This window comes from Nelumbo lutea, chromosome 5 (genome assembly GCF_056320005.1).
Source record: "Nelumbo lutea isolate HS-2025 chromosome 5, American lotus-T2T, whole genome shotgun sequence".
In the NCBI taxonomy this organism is placed as follows: Eukaryota; Viridiplantae; Streptophyta; class Magnoliopsida; order Proteales; family Nelumbonaceae; genus Nelumbo; species Nelumbo lutea.
Window position 1 is genome coordinate 6,776,403 of NC_142688.1, and position 19,448 is coordinate 6,795,850.

Below are 19,448 nucleotides of genomic sequence, written 5' to 3' on the forward strand. Positions count from 1 at the left end.
AGCTAAAAATGGCTTGATTACTCCTGGAAGGTCCAAGAAACTGAATTGAAAAAAAAGGTTTCCTAAATAATATGCAAGGAACTTCCAACCATATGCTCCAACAGCAATTTGAATGTTGAGCAACTTTCTTTTCAATCTGAGCTGCTATATCTCTCATTATTCATGTCTGTGGTTAAGCTAATCTTTAGGCTGCAGCAGTTTGGAGGTTGAATGTGAAGGGTGATTCAGGCCCTTGAATGTATCAGCAATGTTTTAACTTTTAAGCTAGTCTTTGGGAACATGAACATCTCATTCAATTGGGTTCAAAGATCAAGCTCTCTTCTACATTCTCTAGACGAAGGAGCTGATTAGGATGAATTCTATTGGTCTGCTATGCAGGGTTGGACTTTTGGGCTGCCTCTATTGCGGTATTGTTGTATTGGGATAACAAATCTTAGTCCAGACAGTTCTCCTTCATTTTTTTATTTATTTTGTGTTCTCTTTTTTGGATTGTCTAACAAAATTTACTGATCAAAAGAAATTAATAAAACTGCTCTAACAGGAAAAAGGAAAAGCTTTCAAATGTAAACATAATTGGGCTTGTCAAATTGGAAATTGGCGTATACAAATATGCAATGCCACATATGTTACTCCAAAAGGTCAGATACATCAGACTACATAACAAAATATCTTTAAAAATCCGCTCTTTCTATGTGCAAATTTGTGACAAAAAAGGTGGGTCATATCCAATTAAATAGAAGCTATGAGTTATAGAGGCTCAACTCTCTCTTCTTTCTCCAGAATGTGGCAAGTAGGCAAAGTTGTAAATTCAACAGATTTGTATGGAGCATGAGTTACCAAGGGAGGTTGACTCAGCCAACATGTGTCAACTTGTGAATTCCTTTTTACAAAGAATAGAACTTTTGACAGAGGCTAGTATGTGCTTCCCGAGGTGAAGAGTGAGAAGGAAGGTGGACTTATTCAACCTGAGGTCTGGTTTAGACATGGCAAGGCTGGTGTTATTTGTGATCCAGATGAAATGACAGACATGGAAATCAGAAACCAATGTGCCTGGACGTTTGACTGAGAAAGAAAAAAAAAACAAAGATTCTGGACAGAGTTGTAGAACTTATAAATTATTAAATTAATCCATATAATTTTTAAGTTCTAACATAATATACTTTATATACCTATAGAAAAAGGCTTAAAAGTGTATTTTCATTATTTAATAATGTTCTATAGAAAAAAGAGGCATTTAATGTTGCATGGACACGGGAATTGGAATCAAAATCCTACATGTGGATGTGGGCATTTAACTCAGCAAGACAAAAAACAAGGACTCACATACATGCCTATTAAAATAATTAATATATTATAGCATAAAACACCTATAGAAAAAAGACTAAAAGTTTATCTTCATTAATAACGTTTTATAGGATAAATGGCACCCATTGCTTATGTTAGTTGTTCATTTATGTCAAACAATGAATGAAAAAAGAAAATATCAAGCAGAAGCGCCTCTCAAGAACTGATGGAGCGTCTAGCCAACTTCATCCATTTGGAAGAGTCATTGCAACACTAACCTTAATATATATTCAATTGGTAATCTGGGACTTTCAGGAGTTGAAGGAACTTATAGGGACCATATGGTATGATCTTTTTGGTTTATCCTAATCAGAGAAAAGAACCCTATGAGAGTGGAAGTCCTACTCTCAATTTTTAAGCTAACTTCAGGTGGTCAAAGGGTGCATACATAAACTTTCATAGGGCCCTCCTTAAAGAAGCCAAGCCTTGGCATTCAGAATGAACAACTTGCTTCATGGTACAGGTTGTTTACTTTTTATTCTGCTAAGTTTAGGGAAAAAAGAGTATACTAGTGATATGCCATCTGACAGGTTCAGAAGTTGAAGAACACTTTTTTTTTTTTTTTTATCGATAACAGAAATCTTTATTAATGAATAATACTTGTGAAAATTAATTACAGAAAATGAGGAGGTAAACTATCTTAACTTCCCAACATCAAAATGGCAATAAAATACTAAAAATGTGCCCAAAACAAAGAATCCTTAGCCACCCCTTGCTTAGCTAACCCATCAGCCATTGGCTTCGCACTTTTCTTCACTCAACTGTATTGCACCTCTAAGTCCTTACACAGCCAATTAAATTTCTTCTTCTCATTGCTGTAGCTCCACAAGCCACTGATATCTCCTTTCAGCCACCTAATCACCACCTTCGAGTCCCCCTCAATCACTAAGCATCTAATGCTTAATTCTCTTGCTTTTTGGATTCCTTCAAGAACTGCTATAATTTCGGCCCTAAGAGAGTCATCCTCTCCAATTGGCCCAGAGAACATGGCAGTAATATACCCCTCCTCATTCCTGAAAACACCCCCTATCCTAGAGGGCCCTGGATTCCTTAAGCTACATCCATCAAAATTCAGTTTTATGAATCCGGCGGGAGGGGGCGTCCAAGTTGGACTACAGTTCCTTTTATACATAGCAGCAGTAGCAACCTCTTTCCACTCTCAGCATGTCTGCCATAGAGAATTCAGAGAATATCTCCATTGATTTCAGCCAATGAGAAACCCTTCAAAGTATCAAATCTGTTAGTTTTGTGTGGTTCTCTCCTTATCTGAAAAAATTCGTTAATTTCTTTCTTCCCATATTGACCAGCACACTGTAGCCCTAATGCTTCTCCACATAATTTTCCCCCTTCTCTTAGGCCAACTAAAGAAAGAAGGAGAGAACAAGCATTGCACACTCACGGGGGGATTCCAAGTATACCCAAAAAGGGAAAACACCCACTCCCAAACAGTCTTAGTAACTGGACAAGTAACCATAATATGATAACCCGTTTCCCCATCAGCTTTGCAAAGAATACACCTATTGGGAAGTAAACAGCAGTTGGGCCTCTTTCTTTGAAGCAAGTCATTTGTGTTAACTCTTTCCAAGAAAATTTCCCAACAAAAACTACCAACCCGAGGAGGAATGGGTTTGCTCCAAATCTCTTTAACCGGGAATGACAGCCCAAGTGGTGTAGTAGGTTGGGCTAATGTCTCAAAAAACGAAGCACAAGAGAAAAAGCCGGATGAAGAAGGGGTCTAGATTTTGGTGTCTCCCTTACTAGGGTTCAAGAAAACATTTTCAAGGATGGTTAGCAAATATGACATACACCCCAAATCTGTATCCCTTATTGCCCTTCTCAACCCCAAATTCCACCCAAACCCAAAAGAAGAATCCGAAGGAACCAAGAAGGAGGAAATGGGTTCATTTTTCAAATCTGACAAAGCAAACAATGATGGAAATTGGTCTTTTAGGGGTAGGTCCCCAACCCAAATTTGCTCCCGGAATTTTATTCGATTACCGGAGTTCAAATCGTACCTGATCCAAGGGGAGAAAACTGGAAGCAGATCATGAATAGCTTTCCACGGGAATGCGGCAGTAGTCCTTGCCAAAATTCCAGGATCCCAGTCATTCTCATCTAGCCCATGTATGCTAGCCACAATCTTCGTCCACAATTTGTCCCATTCCAACAGGAATCTCCACAACCATTTCCCCAATAATGCCATGTTCCTTTTCCTGATATTCCCAATCCCAAGCCCCCCTAGCATATTGCTCCTATTTACCACTTCCCACCTCACCCTATGGTCTTTCTTCTCCACTCCTGGTTCCCATAAAAAACCTCTCATTAATTTTTCTATCCTGTTGGAGACCTTTGTAGGAATCTTAAACACCGACATGAAGTAAATAGGAAGGTTGGAAAGGGTAGACCTAATCAAGGTGATTCTCCCCCCAAGAGAAAGATAATTTTTCCTCCAAGAAGCAAGCCTTTTCTCAAATCTCTCTACTACTGGGCTCCAAAAGCTTTCATTCTTGGGGTTATCTCCTGGGGGAGGCCCAAATAAGTGATAGGCCACTTTGAGATAGCGCACCCTAACACACCTGCACAATCACTTACTTCCCTTTCCTCCAAATTCACTCCCACCACACAACTCTTATCGAAGTTCACTTTAAGATTAGACATATGCTCAAAGAGTTGTATTGTTAGTTTTAGGTTTCTGATCCATCTTATATCCCCACCCTCACAAAATAGGATTGTGTCATCTGCAAACTGCACGTGTGTAAGTGGTACTTCCCCCCTTTCGACTCTCCAACCTCTTATTAAGTCTCTAGAATCAGCTCTATGTATCAATCTCCCCAGGACATCTGCAATCAGGGTAAAGAGAAAGGAGGAGAGCAGATCACCTTGTCTTATTCCTTTCATGGTCGGAAAGAAATCCATTGCAGTTCCATTCACCAATATCGAGTAATGGCAACTCCTGATACAACCCCAGATCCATCTACACCATTTGTCTCCAAAACCAAAACCTTTCATTACCTCCACCAAGAAGGACCAGTCAACTAGGTCATAAGCCTTCTCTAAGTCTAGTTTGCAAACCACTCCCTTTTTCTTGGATTTCCTAAAATTCTTTAAGCTTTCATTTGCAATCAATATTTGATCAGTGATCTGCCTTCCCTTCACAAAAGCTCCTTGATTGGGTTTGATAATGGCTGGAAGAACTTTCTTAATTCTTAGAGACAAGACTTTTGCAATTATCTTGTACAGACTATTCACCAAACTAATTGGCCTGAAATCCCTTGGATGTGATGCCTCTTTCTTCTTAGGGACCAATGCAATGAATGTGGAGTTTAAACCCGGATTAATGATTCCCCTCCTGTGAAACTCCTCAAAAACCAACACTAGGTCCTTCTTCACAATATCCCAACAATACTGATAAAATGCCATTGTAAATCCATCTGGGCTTGGTGCTTTCGTTCTATCCATTGGAAATATTGCTTCCTTTATCTCCTCTAAGTCAAAGTTTTTCTCTAACCCCACTCTAGTTTCTAAACTAAGAGTTGGCCATTCCAGCCCCTCCACCCAAATCCTCTCATTTAGAGGCCTTCCAAAACTTGATTTAAAATGGGTTGCAAAAGCCTCTACTATTTCTGCTGGTTGGGAAAGAACAACTCCATCAACTTCTAGCTTAGAAATGATATTCTTCCTTCTTCTAGTGTTTGTCACAGAGTGAAAAAATCTAGTGTTTCTGTCTCCTTCCTTTAACCATTTACATCTAGACTTTTGTCTCCAACTTATCTCTTCCTGCAATAAGAGATCCTCCAACTGCTTTCTAACCCTCCATCTCAATTCTCTGTCTTCTTCTCCAAAAGAACCCCTTTCCTCCTTCAAGTCCAGTTCCTCAATTTGCTCCATTAAAATCTTCTTTCTTTCCTCCATTCTTCCAAATTCCAGATGGTTCCACTCCTTTATTTGAGATTTTAGGAATTGAATCTTTTTGTGGAATCTCATCCCCTCCCATTCAACCGACGGATTGTGTTGTTCCCACCATTCTTTGATCTTCTCTATGAATCCCATATGGATCAACCACATTCTCAAACCTAAAGGGAGCAGGTCTACCTCTTCTTAAGTCCTTACACAACACTATAGGCCAATGGTCTGAAGTGAGTCTAGGGAGTGCTCTAGAATTTAGGTTCCCCCAGTGCTCCTCCCAACATGTTGAGAACAAGAATCTATCTAACTTAGAGCAGATTGGGTTAGATTGAAGGTTGGACCAAGTGTAGATATTGCTTTGGATCAGGAATTCCTTAAGCTCAAAAGTATCCACAAATTGATTGAAATTTCCCATGCTGGTTGTCACTCTCTGTCTGGGATTGTTGGTTTCCTCTATGAATCTTACTACATTAAAGTCCCCCCCTACCCCCCCCACCCCACACACACCAAGGTCCTTCTCATAGGCCCCTAATATCCACAAATTGACCAAGTGTAGACATTTGTTAGTACCCATTCAAAACCATCTTCCACCTACCTGAATTTCATAGAAATTGAATGATCCCTTATCAGTTCTTCCAAACCTACACCACATCTTCCTTCCACAATGTTATGATCCCACCCGAGGCTCCCCAAGATGGAGTAGCCACCCACTTTATCCCTTTAGAACTCCAGACACTTCTTGCCCATCTACTATCAAAGTCCATTCTCTTGGACTCCTGGATTAACACCACATCCGGATTGAACTTCCTAATTACTTCTTTGATAGTTGCTCTCTTCCTTGCATTACCCAATCCCCTCACATTCCAGCTTAGAATTATCATCTCAACTTTAGAATTTAACCCTAAAAAACCACCAGATATCCGTTTGAATCCTTTCCTTCTATCCCCTCTCACCCCAAACTTATTATCCCCCTCGATCTCTCTCTTTAATCTCTCCACTTCACTCAATTTTCTTTTCTTAATCTTGCTTGCCTCCTTTCCTTTTATTAGGGAAGCTTTTAGATCATTTAGATTCTTCAGCTTACACCCCAGCTTTCCAACAAATTCAGCCATCGAATCATCCTTCCTAGTCTCCTTCCATTTTCATTTCTGTTCTCTCCATAACTAGTCCTCTCCTCCATTCTAACCTCCTCCTCCTCATTGCACACCAGCTCAGACCCATTTGTAGCTCTCCTTTGTAGCTCATTTTTCTCGATTTCACCCATTTTGCTCTCAATGATTCCCCATATTCTTTCTTCCCTTAAAGTTCTCTCCATCCTCACCTCTCCCCCCTTCTTTCCTCGAGGACTCAGTGTGGCCTCCTTCTCATGGGCTTCTGAGACTGCATTGGGAATGGAATCTGGAAGAAGAGAAACAGAAGCCACATCAGTAGCAAAAGCTAAGTGAACAGGGTTAGCAGGGTTACCTGGGTTCGGCTGGGAAAAGGGAATTGGGATTGTAGGCGGACAGATGGTTGTCAAGCCCTGTGTGTCAAAATTGGAGTTTTGTCTCCTCGTTTTGGAGGGAAATATTCCCCGCCATTCTGTTTTCACAACGACTGCTCCCCTTACCTGATTGTTTACCATTCTGTGATGTATTCTTGCTAAGTTCTGGGTTAACGTAAGCTAACACCTCGGTTTTCCGTACAGCACTAGTGCTTGAGAGAGGCTTTTCCAGTTCTGGGCACTAGAATTGCCCCCCACCTCTTTGATTGTGAGTTTCTCTGTTTTCAGCCTCTGTGCTGTGCATCTCTGCCTCCTTGTTCCCTTCTTGTTCTCCCACCAAATCACCCATGGAATAGGCAGTCCAAGTTTAGGGACTCCTTGTTATGATCCTCTTGAGATCCTTCATCTTCCAAGCTTCCAAAACTTGAAATGTCGTCTGAACTCTCCTCCTCAAAGTCACTGTCTGAACCACAGCTTATCCACCCTTGGTCTTCTACATCCCTCTCTTCTTTCTTATCCCTCAAATAGCGCGGATTAGGGCGATCTGCTGCCCTACTTTCCTGTTCCTCAACCCAGTCCAGGGACCCAACACAGAGATCGAGTTTCTCTCTCTGTTTGGCATTTTTCCTTTTGTTTCAGTTCGGCCAGCAATGTTTTGGAAGACGATAGATGGGATTTTTCATCTATCATCTCCCTTTTTCTTTCCCGACCCACGTGACAACTTAAAAGTGTCACGTGAGCCTCTAAGAGTGTTTATGCTATCCGGCTCACCCAATCTTCGAACTGGCTCAGAGTGTGCGCCCTGGTTATTACCACCCGAACCCAAACCCCTTCTTGCCACATCAGCATAGGACTGTCGACCATAGCCAAAGCCCTTTAGTTCAAAAAAAATTGAATTAATTGCTTTAAATGGAGTTGCTTTGGGACTGGTTAACCCAAACCCCTTCTGTTTTCTTCTTCAGCCCTTGAAAGCCATGTATACTCCAACCGGCCGCCTCAGCATCTCCCTTTTCAGATGTTCGTCTTCCCCAAAGTGACGCCTCAGCTTCTGAGGCAATTCAAACTTTGTACCTGGCACCATCCGAGCATATCTCAATCGAATGGGGCACTTGTTCTGGTTTCAATCCTGCAACTCTAAGTTCCACTGCTCGCAAGCTCCTCTGGTTTATCTCCAACACTACTCCACCCAAGGTTTTTGCTACTGTTTCAAAAGTTGTTTCGTTCCAGAGGTGAAAAGGAAGTCCTAGCAGCTTAATCCGAAAGCTACCTTCTTCTGGTTCGATTTCATTACAGATTGGGACCCATTTTCGTATCTGTACCAATCCTCCATCGATCTGTGTCGTGTTGAAGCTCCACTTCTGAACATCAACTTCCAGGATAGCTTTCTTCTCGGAGAAAGGCAATAGTATAGCATCACCTTCCAGCTTTAACTTTTGTACCACTGCATCTAGGATTTTTGTCCAGTCCTTTACTTCCCTTTCAATCGTTAGAACCATTCTGTGCTCCCAATTTTTCCTCCCTTTTCAACTGTTAATCTCTGACGTACGGTTGAGCTTGCTACCGTTACTTCTTGACAGACGGGGGTCTGGTCCAGGTTGGTATTAGGTAACCACTGGGAGGAGGAGCTACTTCCCTTCGGTGATTCTTCTGCTGCCTCACTCTCAACTTTCAAGAGGAAGGATTGAAGATTGCCAGCAAAGGAGGCCCACCCTTGTTTCCGACCTTCAGGCACGCAAATCATCTGCTTTTTATTAATGCCAAAGTGTTCTGAAACTGTGAAAAACCAGCCTCCCTCGTTCCTCTTCAGAATTGCTTCATATATTTTTCCAGAGTAGCCGAAAGAATTTTTCTACCCTTCTGCCTTGATGGAGTTAACTGTTCCATCTACGAAGCCTTTCAGCCAGAAACAGGCTTCCTTTGGTAGAAGGATCGTAGCCCTGCTACCTTCCCTGAAAAACACTAATTTTTATGATCTAATGCTGAGGCTGCACACTTCTCAATAATCTGTGAGCTTAATTGGCTCAAAGTACCAAGGTTGGTCAATTTTTCTCTAATTGGTAAGGATATGGGGACAGTTTTAGAATGACTTCTAATAGACATTAATAAAAAACTCAGAATGAAAAGCCCACTTAAACCGTTCTTTTCTAAGATGCTAATAGGTAAAAAAAGGAATGAAATAAACCTACAGTTCAAATTTATGTTAGTTCTAATTGAAATATAATTAAAGAGCAATTCTTTCCAAGTTTCAAAGAATTTTTTCTTTTTTTACATTATTAATCAGCTACCATCCAAATTAGATTCACACCCTCGACTTAGGCATGGATGAGGTATGCGCCACAGGTGAGTGGGATGAATCATATATATGCTTCAGGGGATTTTGAGAATGCCTCTTCTTGAAGCTTATACCTCATGTCTCTCAAAGAATGATGCATGTGGGTCCATCGGGCTAGTACTAATCTAATAATAGAAACTTAAAAAATGAAAGCATAAATTTTAGGAACAAAAATACAAAAAAAAAAAAAAGAACAAAAGCATGATATATTAAGACAAACAGTAGTACCCCTGGAATTTCTTGAGAAGAACTTCAGCACCTCATCAATAATTATTACCTGTAGCACATATATCAAAAGCACAAAGTGAAATGGCATCTGGAGAGAAAATACAGAGGTATAATCAAATTGTATAATATGCATATATATGGCTATCGTAAGTTACTCCAATATTGAGTTTTATCTTACACTGCTAGTCCTAGGCCTACATTATCCAATTAAAACTATGTCAGGGTGGCATAAAGCATAAAAAAATCATGCCAAACCTATATTAACATGAACCTTGAATCGTTAGGTTATCATAAATAATATGCATGTTTATGGTTATAATAAGTAACTCCAACATTGATAGAGTGGGGTGGCAAAACAGGATTTCTCTAGGGACAAGGCTTAGTGGAATTGAGTTAAAATACCAGCAGTTTCACAAAAAAAAAAAAGCAGTGCTACCATCATATGATTTGTGGTCACAGAACCCTTGAAACAAGAGGACAAAGTGTAAACAGGGGCTTTATTCCAACACATGGGGTTATAGGGATGCCACATCCTGTTTTTTGTAATTTAAGGCCTCTATGGTGCTCACACACTTGGTACTAGCATTGGTTCACTACAAAGTAAGAAGCCAAACATCTCAAATGTCATAACCATTTAGCCTTAATGTTTGATGTTATTGTCAATGATGAAATGTAACTTGCATAAAAAATTGTTCAACAGACTTCCTGTATACTCCTATTATCACCTAGAGTTTTTATTTCATTTTTATTTTTGGTTCCATGGGCTACAAAACAGGGATATGCCATCCTCCAAACCCATAACCCCCCAAACCCTGGTGAAGGCGGGATTAAATCCAAAGTCTCACTACAACCAGCCAGAAGCCTTCCCAACTGCATCAGTTAGCACCTTCTCAATGGTACACCCAAAATGAAAGTGTACAACTAATGAGTATCTCCAATTAGTTTAAGCCCTTTCCTCCTTCATGTGTCAATAGAAAAATGTGATGATAACCAAGGTTCAAAGTATCGATACAATATGCCCTATATCGGGCATATCTTGTCGTATCTTTTGATTGCTGAAATGCCAAATACTAAGAATTTTGATATTTTAACTTTTATTAAAATAAATATACAATTAGACAGGTCTCCTGTCAATTTTTCAGAACAAAATATAAAAATATATATAAATTTTGGTTAGCTGAACTCCCAATATGCAATTTTTTGTGTATCAATAGGATCGATACTTTGGACCTTGATGATAACATTGTCCTGGCCAATGATCAGTACAGTGAATCTCTGTAAAGTTTCTAAGGATGTATAATTGTATCTATATTAAAAATAGATTATATATCTTATGAAATCAACTCCACATAAGTAAGGCTTCTAGAGTGACTTGGCATTTATGCTAGAGGAATAAGACAAAGTTCAGTATAACAAAGCAGATTCAATAGTGGAGAAATTAGACCTTGAATGTATCAAATTGAATAGCATGAATGCATATACCATTATTAGAATGGTATAACTTGTTTTTAATTTATTTCCTCCATAAATAGAAATTATTAAGAGTGCCAACTATATGTATGAGAATTAATTTGATTTCCAATCAGCATGGACAAGAAAGAAATGATGAGTGTTGACTTCCTACAATATTACTGACATGTAATTATGAGTGTTGAAAACACATCTCATGCAATTATAAATTTTGAAGCGGATATTTTCAATTACAGAAAGAAATTAAAAGAAGAAGCGAACTTCTGTTTTGAGTCAGCACTGTAAATTGCTTTTGCTTTTGTTTCCTCAATCGTTTTTTTTTCTCTTTATTTCAATATTGAACTTTGTTTTTCTTTTCTTTCTTCTTTTAACTTCTTCCCATTATTGAAAGCATCCACTTAAAAATTTATAATTGCATGAGATGTGCTTTCAAAACTCACAATTACATGTCAATAATATTGCAGGAAACAACACCCCAGTCCATGCTGAGTGGAAATCAACTTAATTATCATATATATAGCTGTCACTCTAATTGGTACATTCAAGGTCAACTTTCATCTCTGTTGGATTTGAGTTGTTATTCTGAACCGTCTTATCTCTCAAATACAAATGTCAGCTCACTCTAGAAGCCTTATTTCTGTGGAGTTGGTTTCTAAGTACATAATTTGATAATCTATATCCTCTACATTGTGAGTTGACATTTTCAACAACAGCAACCTGAACAATGACCTTGTCTTCTAGAAAGGAAAAGGAGTGAAGCTGAGGAAAGCAATCCTTTAGGGGACAATTGTCCACCCAAAGATCCTCCCAAGATTTATCTTATTACCAGAAGCATCATCCCTGACCAGGCTTAGGAACTCTGAGCTAACAGCGGACATTTTACAACTCAGATTCACCAAATATTAGCTCATTTAAAATTCTAGAAAAGGGGTCATTGCTTGGTGCAACAGCAAAGTCTCAGGCTGACAAGCATGAGAACACTGGTTCGAGTCTAACAGTAGCAATTTGTACAAGAAAAAGCCTGAGAATAATTTGACAGTATAGATGAATTAATTAAATCTTTAAGTTCATTAGCTTTATAAATCAGAGTTCATCAAGTATTCACTCTCATTTGAAATTCAGTAAAAAGAGCCACTGCACCAAGCAATGGCAAAACCCCAGGCTGACAAGCACAAGAAGTTGGATTTAGGCCTAAGAGTGTCCACTTTGTGAAAGAAAAATTCACATCCAGTCCACCCTTCCCAATACCCCAGTTAACTGGGAGCAATATTGGTTAATAGCTTTTATTTGATGTTTTGTAAAGAAAGATCAAAAAGAAAAGGAAGTAAGAGAATACTAACCGGAAAAGAAAGATATAGAACAACTTTCCACTCAGCCCAAGATAATGGTGTCACCTGCAACAGATAGGAATGCACATTCTCATAAAACTGGGGGAAAATGCATAAAGTAAATCAATTCTAACAACCAAAATAGTAAATATAAGGAAGAGAGGCATTACTTACAGAGAAAAGAATAGATAATGGTTTCACATACAAAATTAGCATGTGAAGGAGCATAGTTAGGAAGATTGATGCAGCAAGCCATAAATTACTCCATGGAGGGATTACACTGGACATAGAGTATAGTGTAAACAGGTCAGTATCTTAATTGAATCTAAATTTTTATAAGAATATTACCTTAAAAAGAAGTTGGTCATTACTTTGCTCTCAACTGCAAAATAATAAAGAATTTTCATTTTATGATGCATAATAAATGCTGTTGGTGCAAATATTCCATCTTATTCTTGTTTAACTAATTATAATGAAAACCAGTTGCTCCATAACATCACCACAACCACATAGAAATAGTAAATAGCATTTGAAATTATCAATTTTTAGAATAGTGCAAAACATAGATTATATTTGGAGAAAGATACCCAGTGTTGGTGCCTCTGTGGACTTTCAATAGCTAAGATATTTGGAGTAAGACTATATGTTTTAAGTCTTCAACTTTGTCTGATGATTATATTTTTATCATATGTTACTCTGGTGTTGATGTGAATAAAAATATCATGCATTCAGTGAGAAAACCATGAAGACACAACAAAAAAGAAAATATAGAGGCAACTGCAGAATTCTGCAGAAATATGTGCTGACCAACCTGTGTTTAACTAGCTTTAGATCAAATTTGATCCATCTGACCAGGATTAAACCTTGTCAGAAAGAAGATCAAGAAGTTCACAAGAAGTCCCTAAAGCTGTGTCAATTGAATGGTGGAAATTCTGATTTCAAGTATAGTTCTGTTTACCAGTTCAAAAAATCCAACATGCTAGTCAAACTTGCTTTGGAGTTTGAAGGTAATGTTCATTAACTTAAAGGATGTACCACCCACCCTATAGTTTTAAATTTCATGAAATTTCATGCTAGGGTGTGCCAAACAATTTCAGTCTGTCCAAAAGTCAAGTAAGACTAAAAAAATTGGGAGATGCACCCATGGTATTGCTTTTAAGCATTCTTGTTTCAAAATTAGTAAATCAGTATTTTTTTGCCAGTTCCTATAATTTCTTTTATTTGGGTCCACAAGAGCTAGGAGAAGACCAAAACGACATGAGTTGAAGTATGAAGAAAATGTTTTGAGGACCTAAAATTTAACAATATGCCACTGAACAGAGCAGAATGGGGCAAGGCTTTATTGAGTTGAGTATACAGGTCATACTAGAACTGTTTTGGGCTAATTTGATTATTGTGCAGTATTAAGGAGCCATTGCAAGTTCATTTTGTTCCTTATTATTATTATTATTATTGAATCTCCTTTTTGTTTCTTTGATTGGTTTCTACATTGCATCACTTGTAGAGAAGTGATGATTAATGCCTTTAGTTTTTAATCCTTTCTATGCTTCTTGGCCCCTCCAAAGTTGAATAAATATAATTAACAGAAATGTGGAGACATTGTGGGGTAGGGATGTGCAATGGGTCACCTGCTGACTGTATCAGCCACCTAATACTTTAAACATAAATAACCATATTAACAATTATAATATTTGGTTTTCACGATTACTAAACTTTCATTTTGTCAGATGTTATATTGTATTACTGAAAACCCATTATTTGTTGAATATGAAGGGTTGTCCTGAAGTTTGGTAACTAAATTTTATGTTCATATAATAAATTTTAAACTTTTCCTATCTTCCTAAAATTAAACTGACTTCTATGAAAAACTTTTAAAGTTCCTCTTTTTTAGTCAGCAAAGGACTTAAAATTTCCCATTTGCACATGGTAAATTGTATATTGAAGTATTGAACCACTATTGCCTACAAGTTCTATGCAGTCCTTAGGAAGACATAGATTTTAATTCACTAACCCAATGAGTTAAGCTTTTGGTCCTGCCAAACTGTCCACCCACAAACAGACATCCAAAAAAGAAAAAATTATAGCAAAAAAAAAAAAAAAGATAAAAAAGAAAAGAAAAGTCCAGTATCTAGGAACAGAGCTCGAGGATAATGAACTTTTCATGAACAAAAGTATGAAAGTACAGTTTAATGATCTTCTATACTGCTCTAGGCTGCAATCTGTCGCTACTAGAAAATGAAATTACAGTACATTGGGGAGGGGGGGGGGGGGGGATAGCCCATCCCCAACCCATAACCCCCTGAACCCAGGTGCAGGCAGGATTCGATCCCAAGTCTCCATTATGACCAGCAGGAGACCTTACCAACCAGCTGGTTGGCACCTTGCATCCAGTTAAGGTTTTCTTGGCAAAGAAAGAAAGAGAAAAGCCTAATAAACACATGTATGGTCCTGGTAAAAGCAAATTCTATAATAAGAAAATCAAATTGAATAAAACTAAATCCCTCACAACAAAGTTATGCCATAATATGAAAATCATGACTACCCACAAAACAAGACTAGTCTAAATTGACTAAAGCAATTGTAGAAACACAGTAGATCAAACTTGACGGTGATCTCCACAATATTTTTTATTGTTTTTATTTATGTTACTTATTTTCTGTTAAGCAGTGTTTATGTTCTCTGTTATAGGCGGCAGGGCATTTCTGTCATTGTACTCTTTTATTTTTTGCTCATATAAATAGCATTGAGTGGGGCAACAGCACTTTCTTTTCGGCTCCCCTTTTTCTCTCCCTTTCCCTGTGCTCTCTCTTCTCTCTATATTCTGGTTTTTTCTTTTCATTTCTGTGCCAAAATCTAACCTAAACTAGGTTCAGCCATCAATCTTGCTGTCAACTGCAATCATATTTTAACAACATATTTTTTAGGTATTCTTGTGGCCTAAATGATAATAAGGAAAGCATCAAATGTGAAGCTCTAAAAGAGAACATTTTGAACTATCTTAGTCACTATGAATGGTATCAAATTCTGAAAAGAAATCCCTGAGCAACAAGACATGTAATGAATTTGAGAGAAGATATCCTAGCAAGGGAGTTGAAAGCTACTTTTACATGGATACAGAGATTATCAAATGACATGGTGGATGCACTAGATAGATAGGGGGCTAGCAGGGACTGAATGTATTATTGTATCTAGGATCCACTCATAGGAAAATGGAAACACGAGACATATAATCAAAGGAAAGGGCTTATCTTGGAGTAGTGAGATGGGCTAGCCAATTGGATTTATGAGACTCAGCACAAATTACCTTGTATATGTTAACTATTCTATTCCACACATCAATAAAAATCATTATCAAGTAATAAAAAAAAAATCCTTGAACAAGTATGGATACATAAATTTGTATATAATTAGTACTTACAGAAGAGATTGGTTTTCACTAAGGTTATTCAGAGCATTGAACATCTCAACTACGACCAGCACTGTCATTGCTACAGTTGATGGATGTCGATCATCAAATACACTGCATGGATATGTTGTGTTCCTTGTTGAACAAGTGTCAAAGTTCATCTGCGATTATAGAACAAACATCAACTAGCTTGTCTATTTGGGCACCAAGAAAATACCCAAAGGATAATCATGTTAAATGAAACTTTCAAATTGTCAGAACTAAGAACATCTAATCTATACTATATATAAAAGTGGGAATGCAATGTGAAACTTTTTTTGGACTAAAATTACCCTCTACTTCTTTGTTTGAGAAATGGTATAAAAGTCATTTTATTACAGCTTTAATGTCAACTTTTATGATTACTAAAATGCCCATAATTGTGTATTTAGTCCATCTTTAATGGTAAGGGCTGAAAATGCAACTCCAATTATAACTTCCCACCTCATTTAATCCCCTTTCATTAAGTCTTATACTTAAATTATTAACTCCTATTTTCTCTTATTAAATCCTATATTTAAGTTATTTTTTACTAATAACTGCTATTAATTAGATCTATGTCAATATTTTTAGCAACATAAACCCAGATATTTTAAAACTAACTAAAAAGACAAAACCATTCTTTGTCCAAGTGGTGGCTAAGGAATTCAACCATCCGAATCAAATTGATCAACCTAAGAAGTCATAGTTAGGTAATAAATTTTTTAAAATAGGAATAAATATAGAAAATTACAAAAATGTAGAAAAAATTACACATTTATGATATTTTTATCAATCAAATTAAAAGAATAAGTGTAATAAACAATAATTATTTTTATTGATAATGAAAATGAAATACATAATTTAGAACTAACCAAAAATGAAATACATAATTTAGAACTAACCAAAAATGAAATTATTTTACTGTTTGACAAAAATCAATAGTTCAACTTTTGGGTCAAATGTGTTAACATTTAATGTCATAAATAAATAAAAAATAAAAAAAAACTGATATTTATAAAAAACAAAATAAAAAAATACATTTTCAAATGTGTTTATGTAATTAGATTTCGATTTTGCAATTTGCATCCGATTAATAATAAAAAAATAAAATAAAAAAATACATATTTATAAAAAATTGTGGAGGATACATTATTACTATCATTATCATCATCTGGAATTGCCACGTGCAAAGAACATGCACACTTACTAGTTTATATAAAGAATTAAACTCATAAATTCTTGAAGCTCTGCAATAATTGGATAAGGGGCTCTAATATTCTCATAATGAAGCTAGTATATTGTAACTTGATCAATTTTGAGTCAAAGGAAAAGTTTGACATTCAAGGAGACCAAAGGAGTTGTAAAGGCCTGTAGTCCCTTAGACATATTTTTTGTTTTGACTTCTGGATTTAAAAAAGTTAAGAGTACTTCCAGGCATATAATAGTAAAAGGAATCATTCTCCAGTGTTTTAAAAGTGGGAGGCATAAGAAAAGCATAGGGGATCAGGAGAGGTGTGCACCCAAACGAAGCAAGGAGCAAATTCTTGAAAATTCAATAAAAGATAAAAACAAAATTCTTGGGCCAAGAATAAACAGATCATGCCATGGATCTATAAGCATGAATTTAGGGAATTAGAAAACAGCACACATGTGCTGAACATTACATTCAATTGGGTAAGAAGGATTGCAAATGGGATGGATGATACTCTAGCAAAACAAGGGGTATATAGGCAACAATTGTTTTGGGCGCAATTGTAATTTCTGGGGATTAGATCTGACCCATTGTACTATCAAGATTTAGTATATCTTAATAAAATTTTCAGTTCTTATTGCTGATCATATAATATATATATATATATATATATATAAACAAAATACATAAAAATTTTGGAAAGCCTTAATTTTAAAGAAACTAAATTATTAAAATTCTTATTGGCTTAAATAAGAATATATAAGCAAAACATGTAAGACAAATTCAGAGTGAAAAGAAGCTCAGGGCAAAAAGGGGGGAGGGTTCTTATCTTTATGGAGTTAAAAATTGTCTTGAAATGTGAGGGGTTTAGGGTCAGGGAGAAGAAGGTTGGTGGTGTGCGACTTGTTGAAGAGATGGGGGTCGGAGTTGGTTTTCTTGCAAGAATCCAAATTGGAAGTGGTGAAATCTGAAACAATCAGGAGTATCTGGGGGCAAGGGGAAGTTAGATGGATCAATAAGTCGTCTAGAGGAAGTGCAAGAGGCCTAATTACCATGTGGGATGGATTGAAATGCAAGTTGATTGACTCCCATGTTGATGAATTCTCTATTTCAGTTGAATTAGAGTGGGATGGGGGGAGTAAGGGGTTTATTTACTAATGTTAATGGTCCAACATTAAATGAAGAAAGGGAAAGGCTTTGGAAGGATTTATCAGAAGCAAAAGGGTCTTCCACAATTCCTTGGGTCGTAGGGGGAGACTTCAATGTTACTAGATTTATGGAAGACAGAAATGGAGCTAGAGACAGGAGGCGATTTGCAAACTTTGTGAATCAATTTGAACTAATAGACCTTTCTCTATCAGGGGCTCAATTTACATGGACAAACAACCAAGATAATCTTGTCCTAGTCAAACTTGATAGATTATTGGTGTCCCCAGGGTGGGAAGACCTATTTCAAAACCTGAAACAACTGGCTTTGCCAAGGTCAATTTCAGACCACTCCCCTCTTCAACTACTTTGTGGTGGGCAAGCCTGAAGAAAGTTTAGCTTTAAATTTGAGCATGCCTAGTTTGAATAAGAAGACTTTGTACCATTTTAAAACAAAAAAACACTTGGACTGAATCTCAGGTGGTTGGAACAAGCTCTTATATATTAGCAAAGAAATTGGGTGCAATCAAGGAATCTTTGAAATCTTGGAAGGCAGAAAATTGGAACAAGTCAGAGAAAGAAAAGAAGAGGTGTCTTGAGGAAATCAAAGAGATAGATAGAACAGAGGAAAGACGTCCCATTTCAGAGGAAGAAAAGAAAAGAAGGCTGTCAGTGAAACTACTCCTAGATAATTTAGCCTATAAGGATGATCTGAAATGGAGGCAAAGGGCAAAGGTGAAATGGCTCAAGGCTGGGGACATAAATTCTAGAGTAAATATAGTATAGAAAAGTTTGAGCTTGATGGGGAGGTTTGGAATCTTGGCGAGACAAGAAAAGAATGGTTATAAACTTCTTCTCGAATCTCTTTAAGGAAGAATGAGAAAAAGACCTCTGCCAGTGGAAGTTAATTTCAAAAGAATTTCTGAGCAACAAAGATGCTTGGAAGCCCCTTTTTTCTGAGAGGAAGTTTGGCAAGTGAAAAAGAATCTTGATTCAGAAAAATCCCCAGGTCTGGATGGGCTTACCAATTTTTTTTACAAAAGCTGTTGGAAGTGGTTAAACCAGATGTGATGCAGGTTTTCCAAGAGTTCCATAGGAACACCTCATTGGAAAGAAGCTTAAATGCCACGTTCATCTCTTTGATCCTCAAAGTTGAAGGAACTACAAACTTGAAGGATTTCAGACCTATTAGCCTCCTGAACAGCTTCTATAAAATTCTGGCCAAGGTTTTAGCAAAGAGGTTGAAAAAGGTATTGCCTAATGTGATATCTCAAAATCAGTTTGCGTTTGTCCCCGGTTGCCAAATGTTGGACAGTGTCTTGGTAGCAAATGAATTAATTGATTCAAGGTTAAGGGAGGACAATCCGGGCCTGATCTGTAAACTTGATCTTGAGAAGGCTTATGACAATGTCAATTGGAGATGTTTGGACTTCATGTTGGATAAAATGAATTTTAGGCAAAAATGGAGGAATTGGATAAAAGCATGTGTCACCTCTCTCAAATTTTCAGTCATCCTAAATGGCCAATCAGTGGGCTTTTTCAAAAACTCTAAGGGGCTTAGACAGGGAAACCCTTTCTCACCTCAACTGTTC

General features: G+C 37.3%; 1 protein-coding gene across 1 annotated transcript in view; it reads right to left on the reverse strand.

Annotated features, from left to right (window-relative positions):
• ECA3 (endoplasmic reticulum-type calcium-transporting ATPase 3) overlaps nt 1-19,448 on the reverse strand; it is a 102,376-nt gene that overhangs the window by 765 nt on the left and 82,163 nt on the right. The window contains exons 30-33 of the mRNA XM_088944619.1: nt 15,510-15,658; nt 12,266-12,371; nt 12,104-12,157; nt 9,294-9,342 (exon numbers count right to left, since the gene is read on the reverse strand). Of these exons, the coding sequence (XP_088800745.1) occupies nt 9,294-9,342; nt 12,104-12,157; nt 12,266-12,371; nt 15,510-15,658 (358 nt within the window). The remainder of the gene's footprint in view (nt 1-9,293; nt 9,343-12,103; nt 12,158-12,265; nt 12,372-15,509; nt 15,659-19,448) is intronic.